Source organism: Odocoileus virginianus, chromosome 33 (assembly GCF_023699985.2).
Source record: "Odocoileus virginianus isolate 20LAN1187 ecotype Illinois chromosome 33, Ovbor_1.2, whole genome shotgun sequence".
Classification (NCBI taxonomy): domain Eukaryota; kingdom Metazoa; phylum Chordata; class Mammalia; order Artiodactyla; family Cervidae; genus Odocoileus; species Odocoileus virginianus.
In genome coordinates, this window is record NC_069706.1 from 1633806 (window position 1) to 1654889 (window position 21084).

A 21084-nucleotide genomic window follows, 5' to 3' on the forward strand; every position below is an offset into this window, starting at 1 on the left:
TGCAGAACAGCACAGTTTATTTAGCACCTGTTCAGACTCTGCAGTTGCCTCCAGAGGGTGAGTGCACAGGCTTTGTTCCCACTATCTTATATAGCATGGGGCTCTGGGTCCTAGTGACTTTCCCACCTAAGCAGTTTGGCTGACCCAATAAGTAGGCCAGTTCACAGAAGCAGAGGTGGTGAGCAATAAGCAGGCCGGTTTACAGAAGTGATGAGCATGGCAATAAACTTAAGCAACCATTTTTTTTTTTTTTTTTGCTCTTCATTATGAAAAGACATTTTAACAGAGTGCATGTTATCTTTTTGAATAATTGTTTTGTCTGGGTATGTGCCCAGGAGTTGGACTGCTGGATCATGACAACTCAAAAAAGGGACCGGCCACCCACTCCAGTATTCTGGCCTGGAGAATTCCATGAACTGTGTAGTCCATGGGGTCACAAAAAGTCGCAAAGACTGAGCGACTTTCACTTTCCAAGGGTTAAGCTTGTTAGCCTCCTCCAGTAATCAAATTGACAGCAGCTACTGCCAGGCCAACCTGGAGCCACTGAATCTAGTTGCTTGGAAAAATAGCCTATTGGCTGAGGAACATCTCCCAGCTGTATTAGAACCCTACCCTCCAGAGTAGTTCCTTCCTTTCCAGCCAGATACAAAATGGCTTTTTAAAGAGACCCAGAGCAGGAGCTTTACAGAGGGCTAATTTTGTAAGTACAAAAAAACATCTTTGGGGGCACTCAAACCTAATGTAGCTCTTCTCTCTTAGAACAGCTGTCTATTTTCAGGAGTTCTAATATATTCCATGTATTGAACTTGTTGCTATGAAATCTGTGCCTTTTTCTGGAAGAACCGGTAACCCCAGGCTTGAAGGAAATTAAGAACTTCAATGTCATTCTCACCTGAGCCTCCATACCAACATATATCTACAGATTGTAGAACAGTCCCTTTTAGCATATCTTCTTTGATTCCTTTCTTAGGGTTTGGGCAAACAAGTGTTGATGTCCCAACACCCCTGTGGTGGGTACTTCTGTCCACCAAGTGCACTGTTGCATCTGGTCCAGGGTGGGGTTAGTCCGCTCAAAGGCAATCTGATACTGTGAGGGGTCAACTGGGATTTAAGGTCAGAGAGTGAATCACATAGCATCTTCAGGGAGTTTTATAAGGATTGGCCACAAGGGGGTGTACAGGGGCCACTGCATCTTCCTGCTGAGGTCTCACACCATCCTGTATCCCTCATTTGGCCAACTGACAGAATGGGGCTCTTGGATTCAGACAGAGCACCAAGAGCCTATGTTTTAAGAATGCATCTGTTTAGGGTTGTAACCTTTCCCATCTAATCTTATGGCAGCTTCTGGCTTAAGGTGAGTTTCTGCCGGTTGGGCATTTATGGCCTTCCAGGGACCTGTTTCAAACTGCAGTGTTCACAGCTTGCAGACTCTGCTTGGGAACAGGCCCTCGCTCTTCCTGTGGATCAGCCTTAGCCAGGGTCAAGGTTAGAGGCTGCTTAAGGCCTCCTAACCGCCATGTGGGGAGGGAGCCCAGGTCTCTCCTTGATAGTGGAGTAGGACACTCAACTCAAAAGGCATGTGAGAGCTCAGTGAAGTAAAGGGGGCAAGGATTTCCATCAGCTAGTCACCAGGAAGGAGGCCCAGCATGAGAAATCTGGACAAAGTGGCTCCTGTATTAAAAAATATATATTCTTACCTGCCATCAGGGGCTCCTCGATGGATACAGACATCTTGTGGCAGGGGAGCAACCTGAATCCCTGGGCTTCCAGCATGGCCATCCCAGGAGAAGGGGCCCCTCCTTAGCAACCAAGGGCAGTCCCATCCCCAGTGACTGGCCTGTGTGTAGAGTGGGCATGGCCCGGGGCCTCCTGGTACTCACTGGCCAATGGTTAGTTGGCTTACACCTAAACCCCCCTTATTGGTCTCACCTCCAGACTGATGGTTGACCTCTCCTGCCCACTTTGGGTCGCCCTGAGGTTATGAAGCATTGCCGAGAGCAAAGGCCATCTATTTAGTTTGAGTCTTGGCCTGGCTTTTTTATAGTGAGTCCTTTCCTTCTCCTCCATCACTAAATACTTCAAAGGCCACCTCTAGGAGCTATGGCATTTGTGTTTGTGGGTCTAATTGTAACTGAGTTTTTGCAGAGTTTCAGGGGGACTGACCCTAGGGAGCAGAGAGGTCAGCCTGTTAGAAGGAATTAGAAAGTATATTTGAAAGCCAGTTAACACTGAAAAAGATCAAGAAAGTGACCCAAGAGGAAAAAAACCCTGTTCTCTTTCAGGGACAGCCTCTGAAGGGTTTTTAGAAAATCTTGAGTATCAAACTTGATACATAGCAGTTAGCTGAGCTGACCTTAAGGTCTCTCTTATTTTCCTATACTTGAGTGTGTCCCCAGGGGACTGGGCTGCATGGAAATGACCAGGTTAATAGGGTGCTTGCAGGTGGGAATATACTGCACAGGCTGGAAGTGAAGGGGGTCCCAGAAGGAATGAAAATAACTTGGAGGAACTGGAATTGGGAGTAACAGAAGGTGGCACGAAGGCAGAAGGTGAGGTGGGAGCGACAGGAGGGTCCCAAGTCATTCACCCTGCATTCCTGATAATGCCTAAAGGGAAGTATAAATTCTACCGACATAGCATTGAGTTTGACCAAGGCAGTTTGCGAGTGAGGTTCAAGAAATTATCTTCCCAAAAGGCACGAAACACCAGGCTTCCTCCCAAGAGGGAAGACTTAGAAAAAAAGCAAGGCAGAAAGCAGGAAGAGAGGGAGAAGCCAGACATCCCCCAGTCACAGCTGGAAAAGGCCCTGGATTTACCTGGAATCCAAGGATCCCCGTCAGGGCACCAAGGCCCCTTAGAGGGACGCTGACCTCAAGGTCTCTAGCCGGGTCACCGACAGTCCTGAAAGTCAGAAAGAGCCCAACTGTAGACAGATGCTCTATCCTGCCATTTCTGGCAAGACGTGTTTTCACCCCCAGGCCCTTCCACGGTGGGGGCCCCTTAAAGCCTCAGTCTTGCAATATAATCAGACTGCACGTGCAGTTTTCATACGAGGTGTCAGAAATTAAGGCAATTCATCACAGGCTCGGAACTGAATTTGGGAAGCCGGCCCCAGCCCAGCCTTACCTCTGGGAAGCATTAACAATTTGGACTTCCGACGGAACTGGGGCGAGCAGGAGGCAGAGGAGCGTACAGAGCTGAAGATCAACGTGGGAGCTCGGGCTGAGGGAGGAGCCCGGGGGCCAGGTTGGCCGAATTTAGACCACCTTCCCGGGCCCCGCCGGGCCAGGGTCCCGCCTCCAACGTGCATCACTTGAACATAGACCGACACCTTCCACCGCGTGCTAGATCCTGAAAGACCGAAAGACCGCGGGACTCAAGCATTTATAGAAACTGCTCCAGCTCTGCGACTGGGCAATCCCGGAGGAAGTATCCGCCCCCGTCAATGCTGATACGTTCTTCTTTCTACTCTTCCTGTCTTCACCAACCGAGCCCTGGCATCGCTTTCGGGAGCGGATCAGCACCCTTAAGCCCCACCCTTTTGCAGAGGCCATTGAACCTAGCTGTGACTGACGGAAATACCTAGCCAATCAGAACCCGAACTGCAACATAGAGTGATCCCGAAGCCACCAATCCATCCCTGCGACGCTGGAGCCACCGGAAGTCGTAGTTCCTGAAGAGCCGAGGGGAAGGCAGCCGCCTCGGGCCGCGAGAGCCGGGGAACTACAATTTCCGGCGGGCACCGCGCCGGCGCGCTTCCGGCACGAGCGGCCCGTCCCTTCCCCGGCCCGCGGCCGAGGGGGCACGATGAAGCGAGAGGGTGGCGCTCCCGTTCTCGAGCGGCCACGGGCGGGTGAGTGTTCGCGCGGCGTGCCGGGGCCGGGGCTCGCACCTTCTGTCCGCGCGGTGGAGCAAGGGGCCCGGTGTTTGGGGCCCCGGGAAGGGTTCGGGCCTGGGGGGCGGGGCTCAGGCGCGCCGGCTTTTCCCTCGTCCGTGCGTTTGTCTGTCATCTGGGCCGTCGCTCGCTCCTCTCCTCCGTTCTCTTCTTTATTCGCTCTTTCTTCCTCCGTTTACGGTTCGCCGCCGGGTGCCCAGCACTGTCACAGGCGCGGGGAGACTGCGGAGAGCGAGACCCCAGTTCTCCTGTGCTCTTCTCGAGGAGGGTTTCTCAGCCTCGCCCCTCTTGGCACTTCATGTCACTGCCCGCTGTGCCTTGTAGCGTGTTGATCACTATCCCTGGGCTCCACCCACCAGATACCAGTAGCCTCCCTCGCCCCCGGTGCGACAACCAAAAATGTCTCCAGCCATTTCCAAGCGTCCCCCTTTTCAGAACCGGTGATGAGGGGGGGAAATCCCCCCACAATACACAGACACAGTCATGAGGATCTGTGACAGGTGCTATGAAAAACAGAAAGAAGCAGGGCATTGAGAAAGAGACAGTACTGGGGGCTCCTGAAGGGCTTGAGGAGGGCACCTCCTGCAAGCAGCCTGTCCTGGGAAGTTGCTGGAAAAGCGTATTGGGCAGAGGAAGAAGGACTGCAAAGGCCCAGGATGAGAAAGCTCAGAGGACGCCAGCGGGTTCTGGCGATGGGCTGAGAGGTGAAGTGGTAAGGCCAGGCCAGAGTGCAGGATGGAGGCTGCGTGGTGCTCACAAGGGAGGCTGTGGGGAATGTGAGCACAGGAGAGCCTGTGTCAGGTCTGTCTAGTCAAGTGCCTCTGGTTGTGTGCAGAGGATGGACTGCTGGCTTCACTGGGGAAGGAGAGCGTGAGGAGGCTGGATTGTGTGTGGGGGGCAGGGGTGGGTTCCTCTTCTAATCCTCACTTGGGTCTGGCTGCCTGGGCCAGGTTGTCTTGAGCCAGGTCAGGACGGTCAGCTGGGGCTGAGTCTGGGGTCCTGCTGGAACGTACCCTGCTCTTGCAGCTGGGAGGGTTTCCACCCCGCTGTGCTATGTCCTTGCTTAGAGCTTTGTGCTGCTCATCAGTTTCCCCTCCTCCCATCCCTCAGACCTCTCCTCATATACACATGGGCCCCCTCTCCTGGGGCTGCCCACCCCTGGCCTTTGGCAAGCATGTGGCATCTCTCTTCCACATTTCTTTTCTTTGGGTCTCTCCCTTCCCACACCTCTTCTCCTCTCTGTCATAAATCCCCGCTTGCATTGCTCTGGGCATCCAAGCTTCTCCTTGGAAACTCTGTGTCTCAAGGTGCCTGCATCCAGACCCTCCTCCCTCGGAGCAGGGAGAGCTGGGACATGGGCTACCTGGCTGATAAGAGCCCAGCCAGGATGGAGGGGCTCGAGTTGAGGTTCTCTGTGGAGTGACTCCACTATGATCCTATTTCATGATCTCTCTGGAAACAAATGGAAAAGATTATGGTCTTCAGTATTGCCTAAGGGGGCGGCAGGAACCCCCAGAAAAGTGCCTTTGGCAGGTTGAGCAGCTCAGTGGTACTTCCAACTCTCTGCTTCCTCTCCGCCAGCCCCTCTCCAGGCTCCTGGTTTCTTCAGACTCGGGTGTGAACCTTGGCCAGTTGGCTGGACAAAGGAATGGGCAGTTTGGGAAATGGAGGAGGATTTGGCTGAAGGGCCTGAGCCACTTTGGAGGCTTTGGCTGTCCAGACGCGATGATCCAGCCTCTTGCTGTCTCGGGGAGGGGCTGGTTTACCTGCAAGGTGGGGCCCCTTGGTTCGCTGGCCGCCACAGAGGAAGCAGAAGGAACCGGACTTTGGTCAGCCTCGTCCCTGACTTCTTGATGGCTGTCTGTGCCTGCGGTGACCTTGCAGTTTCCATTGTCAATTCTCAAGAAGGAGCTGATGTTGGTGGAGCCTTCATTGCTAACTCACATGGCATCTCTCATAGTTCCTTCCAGACTTGGGTACATCCAGTCCATTTAATGGGTGAAGAAACCTGAGGACCAGGCAGGCACACAACTTGCCCGAAGTTGCACAATTGCCAAGTGGCAGAGGTGGGGTTTGAACTCAGGTCTCTCGGAGCCTGGCACTTGCGGGTGGGCACCCAGCATTTCAGGCCTCTGGCTGGCTCACGCGGGGGACCCATGAAGACGGACCCACCAGTCCCTCTCAGCTGATGTCCTCAGTGTCCCCGTGTGCTCGCTCTGAGTCAGAAGAGATGGTTGCTCCCCAGAGCAGCGTCGAGTCAGGTGGGGGCTGGTGCTGACGTCACTGTGCACACCTGACCCTTAGCCGCCTGGGCGGAAGGAAGTGGGCTGTCTGGAAGTCTTTTGGGAGATGAACGTTCCCAGGAACCCCCGGAGCAGGGAGGAGCAGCCCAGCAGAAACCAGGACTGGAGGGGTGTGCCCGAGGGCTGAGGGGCGTGGGCTGCTCACCTCCAGACCCAGATCTTCCCAGATTCTGCATGCCCTCCCCGACTTCCACTGGGAAGCAAGAAGGAGGAAACCCAGGAGACAGGAGCCACACAGGGAGCAATGAGACAATGGCCAGGGGAGCCTGGAGGTGCACAGGGGCCCAGGGACTGCCAGCCACTTGGCTCTTAGGTCGAGGCCCTGGGCCTCTCTCCACGAGTTTAGGCCCCCTGATTTAAGACAGCCATTGGGGCTTGGCTGGGCCCTGAGGTGGAGGGAGGGTGTGGGCAGGAAAAAGCGGCCCTGCAGCTGGACACTGAGAGAGGAGGATGAATGCCACCTCTTTCCAGCACATTCTCTCCCTGCGTTGGATCTGGCCAGCCCCTTCCTCCAGGAAGCCCTCTGGATGTCCCCCAGGCTGGGCCAGTCCCTGACCTCAGATATGTCCTCAGATATGGGGAAGAAAGGATTGGGGGGGGATGAGGCTGGCCCCCAGGGCGGGTGGGGAGGGGAAGGCATTCCGTTGCCAAGTGGAGGTTAAGGCTGGACTGTGGTGCAGGAGGGGTCGGGCAGGCTGGAGAGGCTGCCCCTGGACAGGAAAGGCCAGGAGGCTGGGTGGAGGGGGCAAGGGGGCAGAGCCCTGGGGAGGGCAGGCCGCAGCACGTGTCTCGGGCAGCTCTGAAACCTCCATGGAGTCTGGGCTGTGGGTGCCAGGGGCAGGATGGAGAAGAGAGGGCAGAGGCCTGGGCTGAGCGCTGGGAGGGAAGGTGGCCGGGCAGGCCCCAGACCAGGGCGCGCTGGGGTCCGAGGGGACCCCTGACAATCACAGCCTGACTGTCTGGGATGGAAAAGGCGTATTAAGGAGATGCGGGGAACAGTGACGGGAAGTGTGTGTAGCTTTGCTATGGCAACCAGGCCTGTCTCTATAGGACTTGGCAGCCTGGCCTGGGCTTGGGCCAGGGGGCCCTGAGGCAGGGCTTCCCCGGGTCTTTGTGGTCTGCAGGTGAGGCCAAGGCTGCACACACAGCTCTGTGGGGCCACCCATGCCCCTCCCTGGGGCAGACAGCATCCAGTGTGTGGCTTGATGGCATCTAGAGGCCAGTCCACCCCCTGCTGGCTCAGGACGTGCTGTTTGGGACACCCCACCACACCCGCTGCCTGGGCTGTTGGAGCAGTTGTCTCGAGGCAGATCTCGGCCTCGTCTGGCCACCCCGCTGACTATGGCTGCCTCTACACCCCTCTGGGTACTGCCCGAGGGGAAGGGCATGTCTCACGCTCCTGAAGAGGCCACCCAGCAGATCTCTTTGGCCTCCCTCCGTGGGGGCTGATCAGAGGAGTGGGTGGGGGGCTTTCCCGAAGCGGGGTGGATGGAGTTCAGGCGCTGGGGCATTTGGGGAGAATTTCTAGTTCCTCATTGGGCAGTGAGTGCACCCCGGGCCCCAGGAGACCCTTAGACACAGGTGGGTGTGGGTGGACAGGGACCCTGGGCCTTGACCCTGGCCCAGGCAAGGCAGGGGAGGGGCTGTTCTTGGTCCCCCTGGCCCTCCAGCCTCACCCCAGGTGGACACCCCATTTCCATCAGGACTGGGGCCTTTCTCAGGGTTAGGATCTCTGAATCCAGCCCCCAGACTGTGCTGAGGCGCCTCGGCTGGGAGGGAGGAAGGATGAAGGGAGCGCTTGCTGGCCCTCCCCCACTCGGGTCTCCCCAGTCTGCCAGCCCACAGCTTTTCCCAGTTTACCAGGGGCCAGGTTCTGGTGTGGGTGAGGATTCTCACTGTCTATTGACAACTTCCTGCCTGCCTACGCGCCTCAGGCTGACTGTGGGTGGGGAAGGGGCCTCCTCCCCCGGGGCCAGGGCACACCCCCGGGCCGGCCTCCGTGGAGCCCCAGCCCCCAGAGTGTGGAGCTGTGCTCTTGCATTGCTGGGGTTTTGGCCTCCAGGAAGAGGATACTGGGGAGGACTGTTGTTACGAAGTGCAGCCTCTGGGGGGCCAGTCTGAGGGCGGGCCGGGAGCATCTCGCTCAATTCCTAGAAGCTCTGGATGCAATCTCAGCGTTCCGGGTGGGCGGGGCGACAGTCCCCTCCCTCCCGCACCCCACCCCCGCACCCCTTCCAGGGCACGTGAGTAAGAGGGGCGGAAAGGTTCCCCCCACCATCCAGGGTGGTCGGAACCGACAGGGTCCTCCCACCATCCAGGGCGCATGGGTGGACCAGGCAGACAGGATCCCCCCACCATCCGGGGTGCAGGGGTGGGCAGGGCGACCAAGGCTCCCCCACCACCATCCAGGGTGGCGGGTGGGCGGGACGACCAAGGTCCCCCACCATCCACGGCTGGGGTGGTGCACTGAACCCTGTGAACCGGGAAGTGATTCCCTCCGTCCTTCCCTCTCTCAGCCCGGCTCTCGGGCCAGTCCCCTGACGGGTCCTGTGTCATCGCCCCGCCTGACCCTATTGGCTGTCTGGGGACTTTCCGGCTGATTTGCATGTTGCCTGCGAGTCCTGCGTGCCTTTCTGTTTACTTCACTTCGGAGCGGGACAGCCAGACCGCCGCTGCAACAGGCGCTCAGGCAATCGGCACCCCCGGGAGGGGGGGGCGGGCGGTGGGCAGGCTGCTGCCGCCCGGGGGGAGCGCCTGCCAGGGTCACGGCCGCCCGGTCCATGGGCGCCACTCTTTGCAGCCAGCAGCTGGCCTCGTGGCCCCGGGGAGCTTGCAGCGGAGGGAGCAGATGATTGTAAAATCCAGGTCAGTGTCAGCCGGAGGCCACCCAGAGCCAGCCGCGGGTTTCCCCAAAGGGGCGGAGCACTTCGCACCGATGGGTTGAGTGCTGGAGCTGGCTGGGCCTCACGCAGCCGTAGCCCAGTGGCCTTACTGCTAGCAGGGCAGCCCCCAGGACTTCCTACTTAACAAGGAGACTCACAGGGGTGCTGGAGGTGGGCTTCCAGAGCCCCTGTTACCCACTGGAGAACAAGCCACAGAGTGGGGGAGGCAGGCCCTTCGAGTCACAGCAGGACCAGCAGCTGGCAGGAGGGGGAGGCTTTGGCCAAACTCTGGGGACCCCCTCGGGCACTCAGAGCCCTGCAGGTGGGCGAGCGTCCTCCATGCCACCTGTAGGGGCCGAGAGCCACCCTGTTGAAGCCTGAGTCTCAAAACTTGGGCTGGTGGTGAGAGGTGGTCTTTGGAGGGGTGCAGCTGGGGAGAAGTGAGGAGAGCTTTAGAGCCAACCCCTCCCTGCTGTCCCGCCGGGTGGGCCCCAGGGCACACTGCTTGGCTGTTGTTGGGGGCGTGGTTGTCGCTGGATGGGCCAGGTCTGGAGGGCCTGGCGTGGAAAGTGCCAGAACCAACTGGACTGTGCCTTGCTGTCTGCTGGACTCACATGGGGGGCGAAGAGCGTCTCCCGCCTTCTTGTGGGGTCCTGGGTTGTCCTTCCCCCTGGAGCCTTGGGGTCCTATAGGACCCCCAGACCACTGGGTGGGCCCCTGCCTGCCCCGCAGCACGAGGAGAGCCGTTCCTGATGCTAGTCTGATGGTTGGGCCGGGCGCTGGGTGATGAGCCCATGGCGCGTGTCCAGGGGAGGTTGCTGGAGGTCTCCTGAGGTGGAGAGCTCATGCGGGCCTGGTGACAGGGCCTGGGCGTGTGGCCTCCCTCCCCGTGCAGGGCTCTCAACACAGCCGACTGCCATGGCAGGACACGGTGCTCCTGGCTGCAGACTCGGCAGGTCCTGACGTCAGGCACACCGCTCTGGCGCAGGGTGGGGGGTCTGCTGATATGGCCACTTCAGTTCAGTTCAGTCACTCAGTCGTGTCCGACTCTTTGTGACTCCATGGACTGCAGCACGCCAGGCCTTCCTGTCCGTCACCGACTCCCAGAGCTTACTCAAACTCATGTCCATGGAGTCCATGATGCCATCCAACCATCTCATCCTCTGTTGGCCCCTTCTCCTCCTGCCTTCAATCTTTCCCAGTGTCAGGGTCTTGTCCAGTGAGTCAGCTGTTTGCATCAGATGGCCCCCCTCAGGGTGGGTACTATCTTGGGAGTGAAGCTGCCTTCCCGGAGGGCCCATCCTCTGTGGGCGGCTGACAGGGTCTCCTTAGCACCCAGGCCTGGCTAGCTCTCCCTGGGCCCACCCTAGCTCCTCTCTTATCGGGTGGGAGTCCCAGAAACCAAGGGTGATGCCCATAGCCCCATCTCCCTACTACCTGCTTACCCCAGCCTTGAGACTGAGTCACCCTGCGGGGCAAGCAAGGCCATGCTCTGTTCCTGGGGCAGGCAACCTGCACACTGTCAGGAGTCTGACCTCTGTGCTCCTCTCCTGCCTGAAGGGGCTTTCTGTGTGTGGTGCAGCTAGTGAGGGGTGGGGTGCCACCCACAGGTCCCCTGGTGTGTGGCCAGCATCCTGCCATCCTGGAGACTGGTGCCTGAGCACACCTACCCTGGCAGGAAATGGCCTGAGGCTGGCCCAGCCTTGGCCCCAGGGGCATTTGGACCTTGGACCCCAGGGAACAGCAGAGCAGGAGTTGGAGGGTGGGGTCAGAGCTGGTGGGCTTTTCCCAAGGGCTAGGCCTTAGAGCAAGGTAGAACTGAGCACCAGCTCCTGGCCCCCATCCTGGGCCTCCTCCTTCCCTCCGGCCTGTCCACACCTGGCGCAGGCGGAAGGGGAGGGGGCTTGGACCGCAGGAACCCACCCTTGTTGCAATTGGTGGTGGAGCCAGGCCTTCCAGAGCAGGCCTGCCCCTGGGCGGAGCAGCCCTGCCAACCAGCAGGGCCTGGGCCACAGTCTGGAGCCCCATGTTTGTGCTCTGCCTGCAGGGGACGCCGCCCGAGGAGCCTGGATGCCGCTCTAGAGCATGAGCTCGGGCAAGGGCGCCCGCTACAACCGCTTCTCCGGGGGGCCGAGCAACCTTCCCACCCCAGACACCGCCGGGGTGAGGGACACCCCCGGGGAGGGTCACCTCTGGGCACACCCCCACGCCCAGGGCCCCGGGGGGCTCTCTGGAACAGCCAGTCCGTCCCTGGAGGTCCCTCGGGTGGGCTGTGCCATGTGTGTGTGTGGTTGGTGTGTCTGCGAGTGTGCGTGCACGCGGGCTCCTCTGTCAGCCCATACCCACGTGTGTGTCCACATCCTCCGCGGAGTCAGGGCCGAGTCACGTTCGTTCTCTCTCCAGACCAGGATGGAAACCACCTTCGGGCCTGCCTTTTCAGCTGTCACCACCATCACGAAAGGTGAGCCTGGAGCCCAGGCCAGCCTGGGCCGCAGAGGCAGTCCACCATCCCGCTGCCTGCCCCCAGACCCCCCTGAGCCTCCTCGCGGAGCCTGCCTGCCGCCTTCTCCGGGTGGGCACCACTTCACACCCTGTCCCTGATCAAGTGACCCCTGACTCATCCCACCCCAGGCTCTTAGAGTCGGGCTTAGGGACAGGCCGGGCCTGGGAAGGTGGCAGGAGAGACTCCTGGGGTTCTTCCTGGAGTCCGGTCCCTTGGGGAGGAACTAGCACACGAAGGCACAGCCTCCTCCCTGGAGACCTTGTGGCCCCTCCAGGCAGGACTGCCTGTCCTTCTGCTTTTTCAGGGCTCCGCCCCTCCTCGCAGTACACACGGGTGTGCTAAGTTGCCTCAGCCGTGTCTTTCTCCATGACCCCCTGGACTGTAGCCCACCAGGCTCCTCTGTCCTTGGGATTCTCCAGGCAGTAACACTGGAGTGGGTTGCCTTGCCCTCCTCCAGGGGCTCTTCCCCACCCAGGGATTGAACCCATGTTTGCTGTGGCTCCTGCATTGCAGGCAGGTTCTTTACCACTGAGCCAGTGGGAAGCCCCACCTCAGAGTGCACCAGCTGCTAATTAAATTAGTGTTTTAGCTGCTTCTCCAGGGTTTTCTATGGATACACTTGGTGGCGGGGCCCCCAGCCTGCGCGCACCTCTGCTCACCCAGGCTCCTTTCTCCTGTCAAGTGACCCCCCAGGGGCTCTGAAAGAGCTCTCTTTTTTTCCTCAGATGTTTCTGAGGGAAAAGCAAATATGCATCTCCCCTACCCGCAACTCTCAAGTCCCTGATTTCTCATCTGCCTTTAGAAGCTGCGTGGCACGCTGCCCTGGCAGACAAGAGCTCCCGGGCAGAGGGCGAGGGGGCCTGTCCCACCCAGCACCCCCTCAGTGTCGGGGCGGGGCAGAGCCCCGCAGGCCCCAGCTGCCCCGGCAGGCCCCCCACCAGGCAGGGACCCAGGGCCACTCACAGGGCAGCCCGCTGAAGCCTGGATCGTGCAGCCATGCCTTTGGGGCTGGTGTGGTGACGTCTGGGCCCAGTTGGGCCCTAGACCAGTGGGGGCCACTGTGTGCCCCCGGCTGCTGCCTTCAGTGACTCCGAGGGGAACTCCTGTTCCCACGTGGACCCCTGACCAGTGCGTTCTCTGAGCAGCCGGAGTGACAGGCAGGAGGAGGTGGGCGGAGAGGGGCCCGGACCACCAGGCTGCAGTACCAGCTGAGGGGCTGCGGACCTCTCTGCCTGGGGGTGGCAGGGCGGGGGCGGGGGGCTTCTAGGCTCAGTGCTGGGGCTGTCCAGGCCGGCCCCTGCCTGGCCCACGTGCAGAGGTGTCCACGGCCAGCCCCGGTGGTCTGGCCTCCCCGCACGGCCCACTGTGGCCCTTTCTCTTTGCAGCCGATGGGACCAGCACATACAAACAGCACCGCAGGACACCCTCCTCCTCCAGCTCCCTGGCCTACTCCCCGCGGGATGAGGAGGACAGCATGGTGGGTCTGCGCTGCGCTCCTCTCTGCCCTCGGGAGCGGGCCTCTCTCTCTCCAGGCCCCTCCTCCCTGGGGCCCAGGAGGAGCTGAAGGTGGAGGCTCAGCTGCGGGGAGCGCCCCGAGCTCTGGGGTGAGGGTGGAGAGAGTGGTGAGGCAGGGGCCCAGCGCGGCGACACCCTGAGGCCTGAACCCCATGGCCGGGTTTCCAGAGGGGCGGCGGGCGAGGTGCAGCCGGGTCGGGGGTTGCGGCGCCCGCAGGTCTGGATGTTTGACTCCCTTTTGTGGGGGTGGTGGGAGCCACAGAAGGTTCATTCAGGAGGGTGACCAGGTCTGATCCCCATTTTTGAAGCTTTCTTTCCTACCTAGTGGAGGCTGTGTGTGTGGGTTGCCGGGTGGAGGCAGGGACCCTGAGCCTGGGGTTCCTGACCAGAGACAGGAGCCAGCAGGCAGGGAAATGTGGACAGGCCCAGGTGGGGGTTACCGATTTAGGGGTTTGGGGCAGAGTTGGAGCTGGCTGTCAGTGCCCAGGCAGTGGGGCCAGGGTCACAGTGGCCATTCATTCCCTGTCAGTCTGCCCACTGGCCCTTCGCTAGGCTCTGGGGTTGCAGGGGGAGCGAAGGCGGGCCCAGGTGGCAGGCCTGGGGCGCAGCCGCCCTCGCCCTCGCCCTCGCCCTCGCCCACCCCTCCGGGCTGCCCCTGCTTTCCCTCTGGCTGGCTCTCCAGCCCTGCTAGCCCCCAGCACCGAAGGTTTTTCCTCGGTGGCCAGCTTTTGTTTTCTGTTTAATAGGGAGAAAAAGAAGTATTTCTAATTATTCAAAAAACACACTTATGTGCCCAGAACGGCACTAGGCCCTCCCCAAGCACGGGCCCCCTCCCTTGGGCTCTGCCTGCCTCTGTGCCTGGGGCCTGTGACGTGCTCGGGGCCCGTGATGTGTCCGGCACCTGTCACGTGTCTGGGGCCTATGATGTGTTCATGGAGCAAGGCAGGAAGCAGTAGGCCCGCTTGCCCGGCTGGGCCTTGAGAACAGTGGCCTCCCTGTGCCTGTGGTGTCTGGAATCCTTGGGTTTTGGTGGCTTGGGATGTGGGCACGTGTTGTGAGGGCCCAGAGCCTCGGCCACCTGGACACCAAGTCTTTGGGTGTTGGGCCCCCCAGGCCGCCCCCGGCTTGCCCTGAGGAGCCTGACCTTCCCAGGCCCTGTGGTTTGGGGCCAGTGGCCCTGCACCCAGCCCAGGCCTGTAGCTGCCCCTGCACTCAGGCGGAGTGGGGTCCCTGCAGGGGACAGGCAGCCAGGGGAGAGAGCCTGGCCAGCCCGCGCACTTGGCCCTGCTCCCGCCTGGACCTGCTCTCACCCTGTGGTCTCCATCGCTGCCCCAGGGGTGGTTTGACTCACTTCCTCTGACTTTCCCCGCTCGCTCCTCATGTGGCGTTTCCATGCAAACGTGCTGCTCGGGCTGCCGGGCACTGCCCTGGCAAGGAGGTGCCCGTCCGTGGTCACGCTGGGTACATGGATCTCTGCCGCCCACACGCCAGGAAGCCGGGCCCTGGCACTACCTGGCCAGCCTCCCTGGGCCCGCAGGGGTCCCGTGCCTCGGGCTGGTGGGGAGGGGACCCTTCCAATAGCCTGCGCACCCCCCGCAGCTCAGAAGGAGGCAGCTGGGCCGAGGGGGCTGGGCCCAGAGGGGCCGGCGGGCTGGGCGTGGAGGCAGGCGGTTTGTGGTTCTTGAATGAGGCTTCTGGAAGGCTGAGAGAGGACCATGGGAATGACTGGACCAATTGCTCTCGTAGGATCTCTCCTGGAGGATTCTGGGCCCCGAAGGAAGGAAGGGACAGTGCCCGTTGTCCTGGCGTACCCCCACTCCGTGTTTCTCGGGGCTCAGGCAGAGGCCAGCACCTGTGGCCCTCCCACCTATTCTCAGAAGCTGGCCTAGGGTTTGGTGGGGTGTCCACCCTCCCCTGGGAGCCTTCCTGGCCTGGCCTACTGTCCCCGGGCAGGACGGCCCATGGGCCCCTGGAGCCCCGCAGCCTCCCACAGCCAGCCTTTCAGCCCCTCCCTCCGGCAGTCTGGGGGCCGTGGCCACCCCCTCCCTGGGATTGGCTGGTGGAGGTGCCCCCTCTGTGGCCCACATTCCCTCACGGGAAGCAGGAAGCAGGCCGAGCGTGTCCTCGTAGAATTGAATAGCAGGAAGTCTCTCCATTTACACAAAGAAAGTTGGCAGACGTGAGCGGGCGTCCCAACTGCAGGGCCAGGACCGCGGGGCCGGCTTCGCGCACTTGGCACACTGGGGACTGGGTGGGCGCCCGCTGGGCCGGGGGTCCCGGCCCGGCCCTCCCGCCAGCTGACGGCCGCCTCACTGCCCGCAGCCGCCCATCAGCACACCTCGTCGCTCCGACTCGGCCATTTCTGTGCGCTCCCTGCACTCTGAGTCTAGCATGTCCCTCCGTTCCACGTTCTCGCTGCCGGAGGAGGAGGAGGAGCCGGTAGGTGTGGCTGGTGGGAAGCCCTCCCTGTGCCGGGCGGTTGGGGCCCCTTCCCCTCCGGCCCCGGTAGGGGCCCTCTGTCCGCACAGGTCCACATCGGGGACCCAGGGGCCCAGGCCGGGTCCCCCAGGCACGTTCTCACTCCCCGTCCCAGGGGCTGCCCAGGAACCAGCTTTCGGAAGGAAAGGTGGAGCCCGCCCAGGGCCCCTTCTAGTCTGCGTCCCAGGGAGAGGGTGGGCACAGCTGGAGGGCTTCTCCGTGCATGAGTCCCCTCGAGCCCTAGGCCTCAGCGGGCTCCCCTCAGGACACAGCCCGCAGGAGGGGGAGCTGGATGCCTGGCGCCCCCTCATCCTGCCCTGCTTCCAGGAGCCGCTGGTATTCGCCGAGCAGCCCTCGGTGAAGCTGTGCTGCCAGCTCTGCTGCAGCGTGTTCAAGGACCCTGTGATCACCACGTGTGGGGTGAGCTGCCTCCCTGGCCTGTGCGCTTCGTGAGCCCCGAGCCGCGGGGCGCCCAGTCTGGCCGCCCGGCACTTGCCCTCTGCAGTGGGCGAGGGGTGGGCCCCACTGTGGCCGTGACCCCACCTGCCCATTGTCCCCACAGCACACCTTCTGCCGAAGATGCGCCTTGAAGTCAGGTAGGACACTCTCAGCCCAGGCCTAGCCACCCGGGTCCCCAGTGGCGTGGAGGTCCCTCTGGGGAGGTCCGCCCGGGGCCCAGCACTGGTGGAGCCCCCTAGTCCTCCCGCAGTGACAGTTCCTGGGCAGCACTTAGGCCAGGCTCGGCGCCCTCGGCGGCGGGGGTGGACGAGACCCCTGGGTGCAGCGCCCGCTGTCAGGGCTGCCGGCCTTGCCGGCTCGGGCTTGGCCGCCAGCCCGCTCCACGCTCTGTCCCCAGCCCCCTGCCACTATCCCAGACTCCCGGGGACACGGAGAGGCCTCTCGCCACCACTCACCCAGTGCTCATCCCTTCCTGTCCTGGAAGCCCCAGAGGGGAAGGCAGATGAGGGGATGAGGCCCCTGGTGGAGGCTCAGCCCACCCTGAAGGGGAGCAGGCTCCAGGCCCGGGGCGGGGCTGGCTGGGCGGGCCATGCGGTCAGCGTGCCCTCCCCCCCAGAGAAGTGCCCCGTGGACAACGCCAAGCTGACGGTGGTGGTGAACAACATCGCAGTGGCCGAGCAGATCGGCGAGCTCTTCATCCACTGCAGGCACGGCTGTCGGGCGGTGGGGGGCGGGAAGCCCTCTGTCTTCGAGGTGGACCCCCGAGGGTGCCCCTTCACCATCAAGCTCAGCGCTCGAAAGTAAGGGCCCCCGTCTGCCCCTGGTCCCCGCCCTCCCCCCTCCAGGGCCCCTGGGAGCCGGGGCCTCTGGGGACTCAGCCCCCGTGCCGTGCCGCCTGGCCGCCCCTCCAGGGACCACGAGGGCAGCTGTGACTACAGGCCCGTGCGCTGCCCCAACAACCCCAGCTGCCCGCCCCTCCTCAAGATGAACCTGGAGGCCCACCTCAAGGAGTGCGAGCACATCAAGTGTCCCCACTCCAAGTACGGGTGAGTGGGCGGGGGTGGGTGCAAGGGGCTGCCCCGGGCGGGGGTGGGCGGGCGGAGGGCGGCGGGCCTGGGCTGGCATTCACGGTCCCTCCTTCAGCAAACCTTGGCTGAGATCCGCCTGAGTGCCGGGCACTGGGGAGACGGCCTTAGTGGGAGCCACACTGTCGACTGTGTAATTACAAACTGAGGTACAGGTGCTGAGGAGACCTGAGCCCCGCGGGGACACGGCGCCCGGGGAGCTGGGGACTGATGCATGCGAGGGCACGAGCCGGGCCCGGACCTGGGAGAGGGCTTCTGGCAGCTGGACCAGCAGCAGGGAGTTGAGAGTAGAGGGGAGAGGGGCCGGCAGAGGAGGCGGCAGTTGGCTCTTCGGGACGGAAGCCAGTGAGGGGGAGCAGGAGCCCTGGAGGAGCTCTGGGCCGGAGCACAGTGGCTGGATTGCTGGGGGAGGCGGGATGGGTGGTGGGCAAGCGGGTGTGCACAGGGTTGTGGCCCAGCACAGAAGTGGGATTTGCGGGAGACTTGGGGCTGGAGAGGAAGAGGGAAGGGTCCGCCTGGGCGGGCAGGTGGGCAGGGCAGCTGTCCTGTCCCGCCAGGTGCACGTTCATCGGGAACCAGGACACATACGAGACACACTTGGAGACGTGCCGCTTCGAGGGCCTGAAGGAGTTCCTGCAGCAGACAGACGACCGCTTCCACGAGATGCACGTGGCGCTGGCCCAGAAGGACCAGGAGATTGCCTTCCTGCGCTCCATGCTGGGCAAGCTCTCGGAGAAGATCGACCAGCTGGAGAAGAGCTTGGAGCTCAAGTTTGGTGAGAGCCCGGCCCAGGGGGCGCAGGGGTCCAGCCCCGCCTCTGGGTCCCTGACACCCCCTGCCCTGCCACTCAGACGTCCTGGACGAAAACCAGAGCAAGCTCAGTGAGGACCTCATGGAGTTCCGGAGGGACGCGTCCATGCTGAACGTGAGCGGGCATGGGCCGAGGGCGGGGCTGGATGCCGGGAGGCCTGTTGCCACTCAGGATTAGGTGTCTGTGCTGGGGGGCCCTGCCTGGGGTAGGAAAGGCCTTTGGGACCCCCACCCACCCCATGCTCTGCTCTGCTCTGCTCTTGGCTCCGCAGGATGAGCTGTCCCACATCAACGCGCGGCTGAACATGGGCATCCTTGGATGTGAGTGTGGGCCCCCTGTCGCCTGCCCTGCAGCCCCCAGGGCCCCAGGCCCCTCACGCCGCCCATCTCTCTGCAGCATATGACCCGCAGCAGATCTTCAAGTGCAAGGGGACATTCGTGGGCCACCAGGGCCCCGTCTGGTGTCTCTGCGTCTACTCCATGGGGGACTTGCTCTTCAGCGGCTCCTCCGATAAGACCATCAAGGTGGGTAGGGGCCTGCCCAAGGGCCGAGCACTCTGGAGCAGCAGGGCTGGGCATGGCACACCAACCTCTGCCAGCTTCAGGCCCGCCCCTGGACAAGGCTTTCTCCGCTCCCCCATGCTCACATCATTCGTGCCATAGTGACCCCTGCCACCGGGCCGGCCCTGCTGGGATCTGCCCTGACCTTGTCTCTGCAGGTGTGGGACACGTGTACCACCTACAAGTGCCAGAAGACGCTGGAGGGCCATGACGGCATTGTGCTGGCCCTCTGCATCCAGGGGTGAGTGTGGGTGCACGTGTGTCCACTGAGCACAGGCCCATGTGGACCGTGCTGCATGTGTCCTAGAGTGGCTTTGTCTGCCACTCCTGGGACCCTGAGCAGGGCCGAGTCATGGGTGGCGGTATGTGGGCCTCCGTCTCTGATGCTGTGCATTCCCTGAGCAGAGCCCTGACCCCGGAGAGCCTCAGGTGGCCAAGGACAGGCGGGACCAGAGGGGAGGCAGGCTCCTGCTGGCCAACAGGGCCTGGCCACCGCCTCAGCCCAGAGTGCCCCTTCTAGACTGTGCCTCCTGGTTCGTGTCATGAGACTGTGTGCTGTGGGCGTGAGTGTGTGTGCGTGTGAGATGCTGGCGCATAGGAAGCAACAGCTTGACTGCCAGCAATGCTAACAAGGGTAATTACCTCCCGGCTCAGCTGTCAGACGCTTGCCAGGCAGGCGCGTCCAAGGTCCTCTCACTGAGGTGGAAAGACCGAGGCTGGGCTCAAGGAAGCTGTAGTGGTCCTGGCAACGGCCCAGACCTCTGGTTCCCAGTGGCCAATGCTCGCTTGGCCTGGCCAGGGAGGTGTCAGCAGGGATGCTGGCTTCGCATGCCCTGACACCCTGGCTTTGCTTCCCCAGGTGCAAGCTCTACAGTGGCTCAGCCGACTGCACCATCATTGTGAGTGGGGCCAGCGGGAGGGCGGGGTCAGACCCCACGCATGCCTGAGAACCCCGGGCATGCTGTGCCCCTGGGGCCTGGGCTCGGCAGGGCCTCAGGCTCCATGCCTGTCTCCCGCCAGGTGTGGGACATCCAGAACCTACAGAAGGTGAACACAATCCGGGCCCACGACAACCCGGTGTGCACGCTGGTGTCGTCACACAACATGCTCTTCAGCGGCTCCCTGAAGGCCATCAAGGTCAGGCCGGGTGGGGTGTGTGCATGCCGGCTGCTGATGCGTGCCCCCCGAGCCTGCACTCATGGCCACTCCCACAGGTCTGGGACATTGTGGGCACCGAGCTGAAGCTGAAGAAGGAGCTCACCGGCCTCAACCACTGGGTGCGAGCCCTGGTGGCTGCCCAGAGCTACCTGTACAGTGGCTCCTACCAGACAATCAAGGTGGGCCCCCCCGACCCCGAGCCGGCTCCGTCTGCCCTGCCCCCACCGGGCCGGCACAGGGAGGCCCTCACATGCACCCTGGTCCTGGGTGGGCGGCCTGGCCTGGGACGAAGTGGCCCATGCTTGCCCGTAGATCTGGGACATCCGGACCCTCGACTGCATCCACGTTCTGCAGACGTCTGGCGGCAGCGTCTACTCGATCGCCGTGACCAATCACCACATTGTCTGCGGCACCTATGAGAACCTCATCCACGTAAGAGCGGATGCGGTGGGGGCAGCCTCTGACTCCGGGCCCCTGTCAGCCCCCATCTGTGCCCCTGACCTGCCAGCGCCACCCCCTCCCCAGGTGTGGGACATCGAGTCTAAGGAGCAGGTGCGGACCCTGACGGGCCATGTTGGCACCGTGTATGCCCTGGCAGTCATCTCGACACCAGACCAGACCAAGGTCTTCAGCGCGTCCTATGACCGGTCTCTCAGGGTATGAGCCGGCCGAGCAACTGGAGGGGGCGGCTCGGGGCGGCTCAGGGAGGGTGCCAGGCCTGGGCGGTCCTCATGTCCCCTGTGTCCCCAGGTCTGGAGTATGGACAACATGATCTGCACGCAGACACTGCTGCGTCACCAGGGCAGTGTGACTGCGCTGGCCGTGTCCCGGGGCAGGCTCTTCTCCGGAGCTGTGGACAGCACTGTGAAGGTCAGCGCCATGGCTCAGGCCGCCCACAGGGGCTGCGTGGGGAAGTGGGAGCGAGGGAGGCGGGTGGGAGCTAGCAGCCTGGGCAGTGGGGGGCAGGTATGGATGGCAGCTGGCTTTGGGGCTGCATGGCCATTTCAAGTGGTACTTGAAATGAAGTCTTCCCTCTGCAGGTGTGGACTTGCTAACAGAATCCACTCCGGGTCTCGGCTTCCTCTGGGCCTGACCTAGGCCTAACATGACTGGTCTTGGGGTCTCTGCCTGCCCCGTGGTGACTCAGCCAGGCAGGCAGTGCCCTCCCTGCCCTGTGCCCAGTGAGCTTCCCTCTGCTTGGCCCTGTCACCATCACTGCCAGGACAGTGCCCAGCCCATCTGGGTGCCAGGTACGACACTCGCCAGGCCCACCTCCATCCTCACTGCAGATGGACTGTGGGCCTTTTTACTCACCTTTTCTACACTGTTTTTAGACTGTATATAGATTTGATTACTTCTTGATTGAAATAAAAGTTGCACAGACTGTGGCTCTGAGTGGGGATGGTTCTCGGGGAGGGGGGACACCTGAGCATGT

The 21084-nt window shown here is 62.0% G+C and overlaps 1 protein-coding gene, 1 long non-coding RNA gene and 1 other non-coding gene across 6 annotated transcripts; 1 reads left to right on the forward strand and 2 right to left on the reverse strand.

Annotated features, from left to right (window-relative positions):
* On the reverse strand, window positions 1–3510 carry LOC110147225 (uncharacterized). Its single transcript, XR_002316785.2, has 2 exons — window positions 3127–3510; window positions 1–2901 (listed from the first exon to the last, which is right to left on the reverse strand). It is a non-coding gene; the product is annotated as an uncharacterized lncRNA (long non-coding RNA).
* LOC139032933 (small nucleolar RNA SNORD60) lies at window positions 3004–3086 on the reverse strand. Its single transcript, XR_011485566.1, has one exon. It is a non-coding gene; the product is annotated as a small nucleolar RNA SNORD60 (small nucleolar RNA).
* A 221-nt stretch (window positions 3511–3731) lies between the features above and the next one.
* Window positions 3732–21037, forward strand: TRAF7 (TNF receptor associated factor 7). 4 transcript variants are annotated; one of them, XM_020908589.2, is made up of 21 exons: window positions 3732–3853; window positions 11128–11243; window positions 11484–11541; window positions 12969–13060; window positions 15421–15537; window positions 15904–15996; window positions 16139–16172; window positions 16652–16835; window positions 16947–17075; window positions 17678–17895; window positions 17972–18045; window positions 18203–18251; window positions 18328–18455; window positions 18650–18732; window positions 19351–19390; window positions 19512–19628; window positions 19706–19828; window positions 19962–20081; window positions 20175–20306; window positions 20400–20519; window positions 20690–21037. In XM_020908589.2, exons 2-21 carry the CDS (start codon window positions 11166–11168, stop codon window positions 20702–20704), a joined length of 2004 nt encoding a protein of 667 aa, XP_020764248.1. In that variant the 5' UTR covers window positions 3732–3853; window positions 11128–11165; the 3' UTR covers window positions 20705–21037. The 4 variants fall into 4 exon arrangements, with proteins under 4 accessions (XP_020764248.1, XP_020764246.1, XP_020764249.1 ...); XM_020908587.2 differs by having other exon boundaries at window positions 3735–3853; window positions 16947–17081; XM_020908588.2 differs by lacking the exon at window positions 3732–3853 and adding an exon at window positions 8939–9063 and having other exon boundaries at window positions 16947–17081.
* Window positions 21038–21084: the final 47 nt, after the last annotated feature.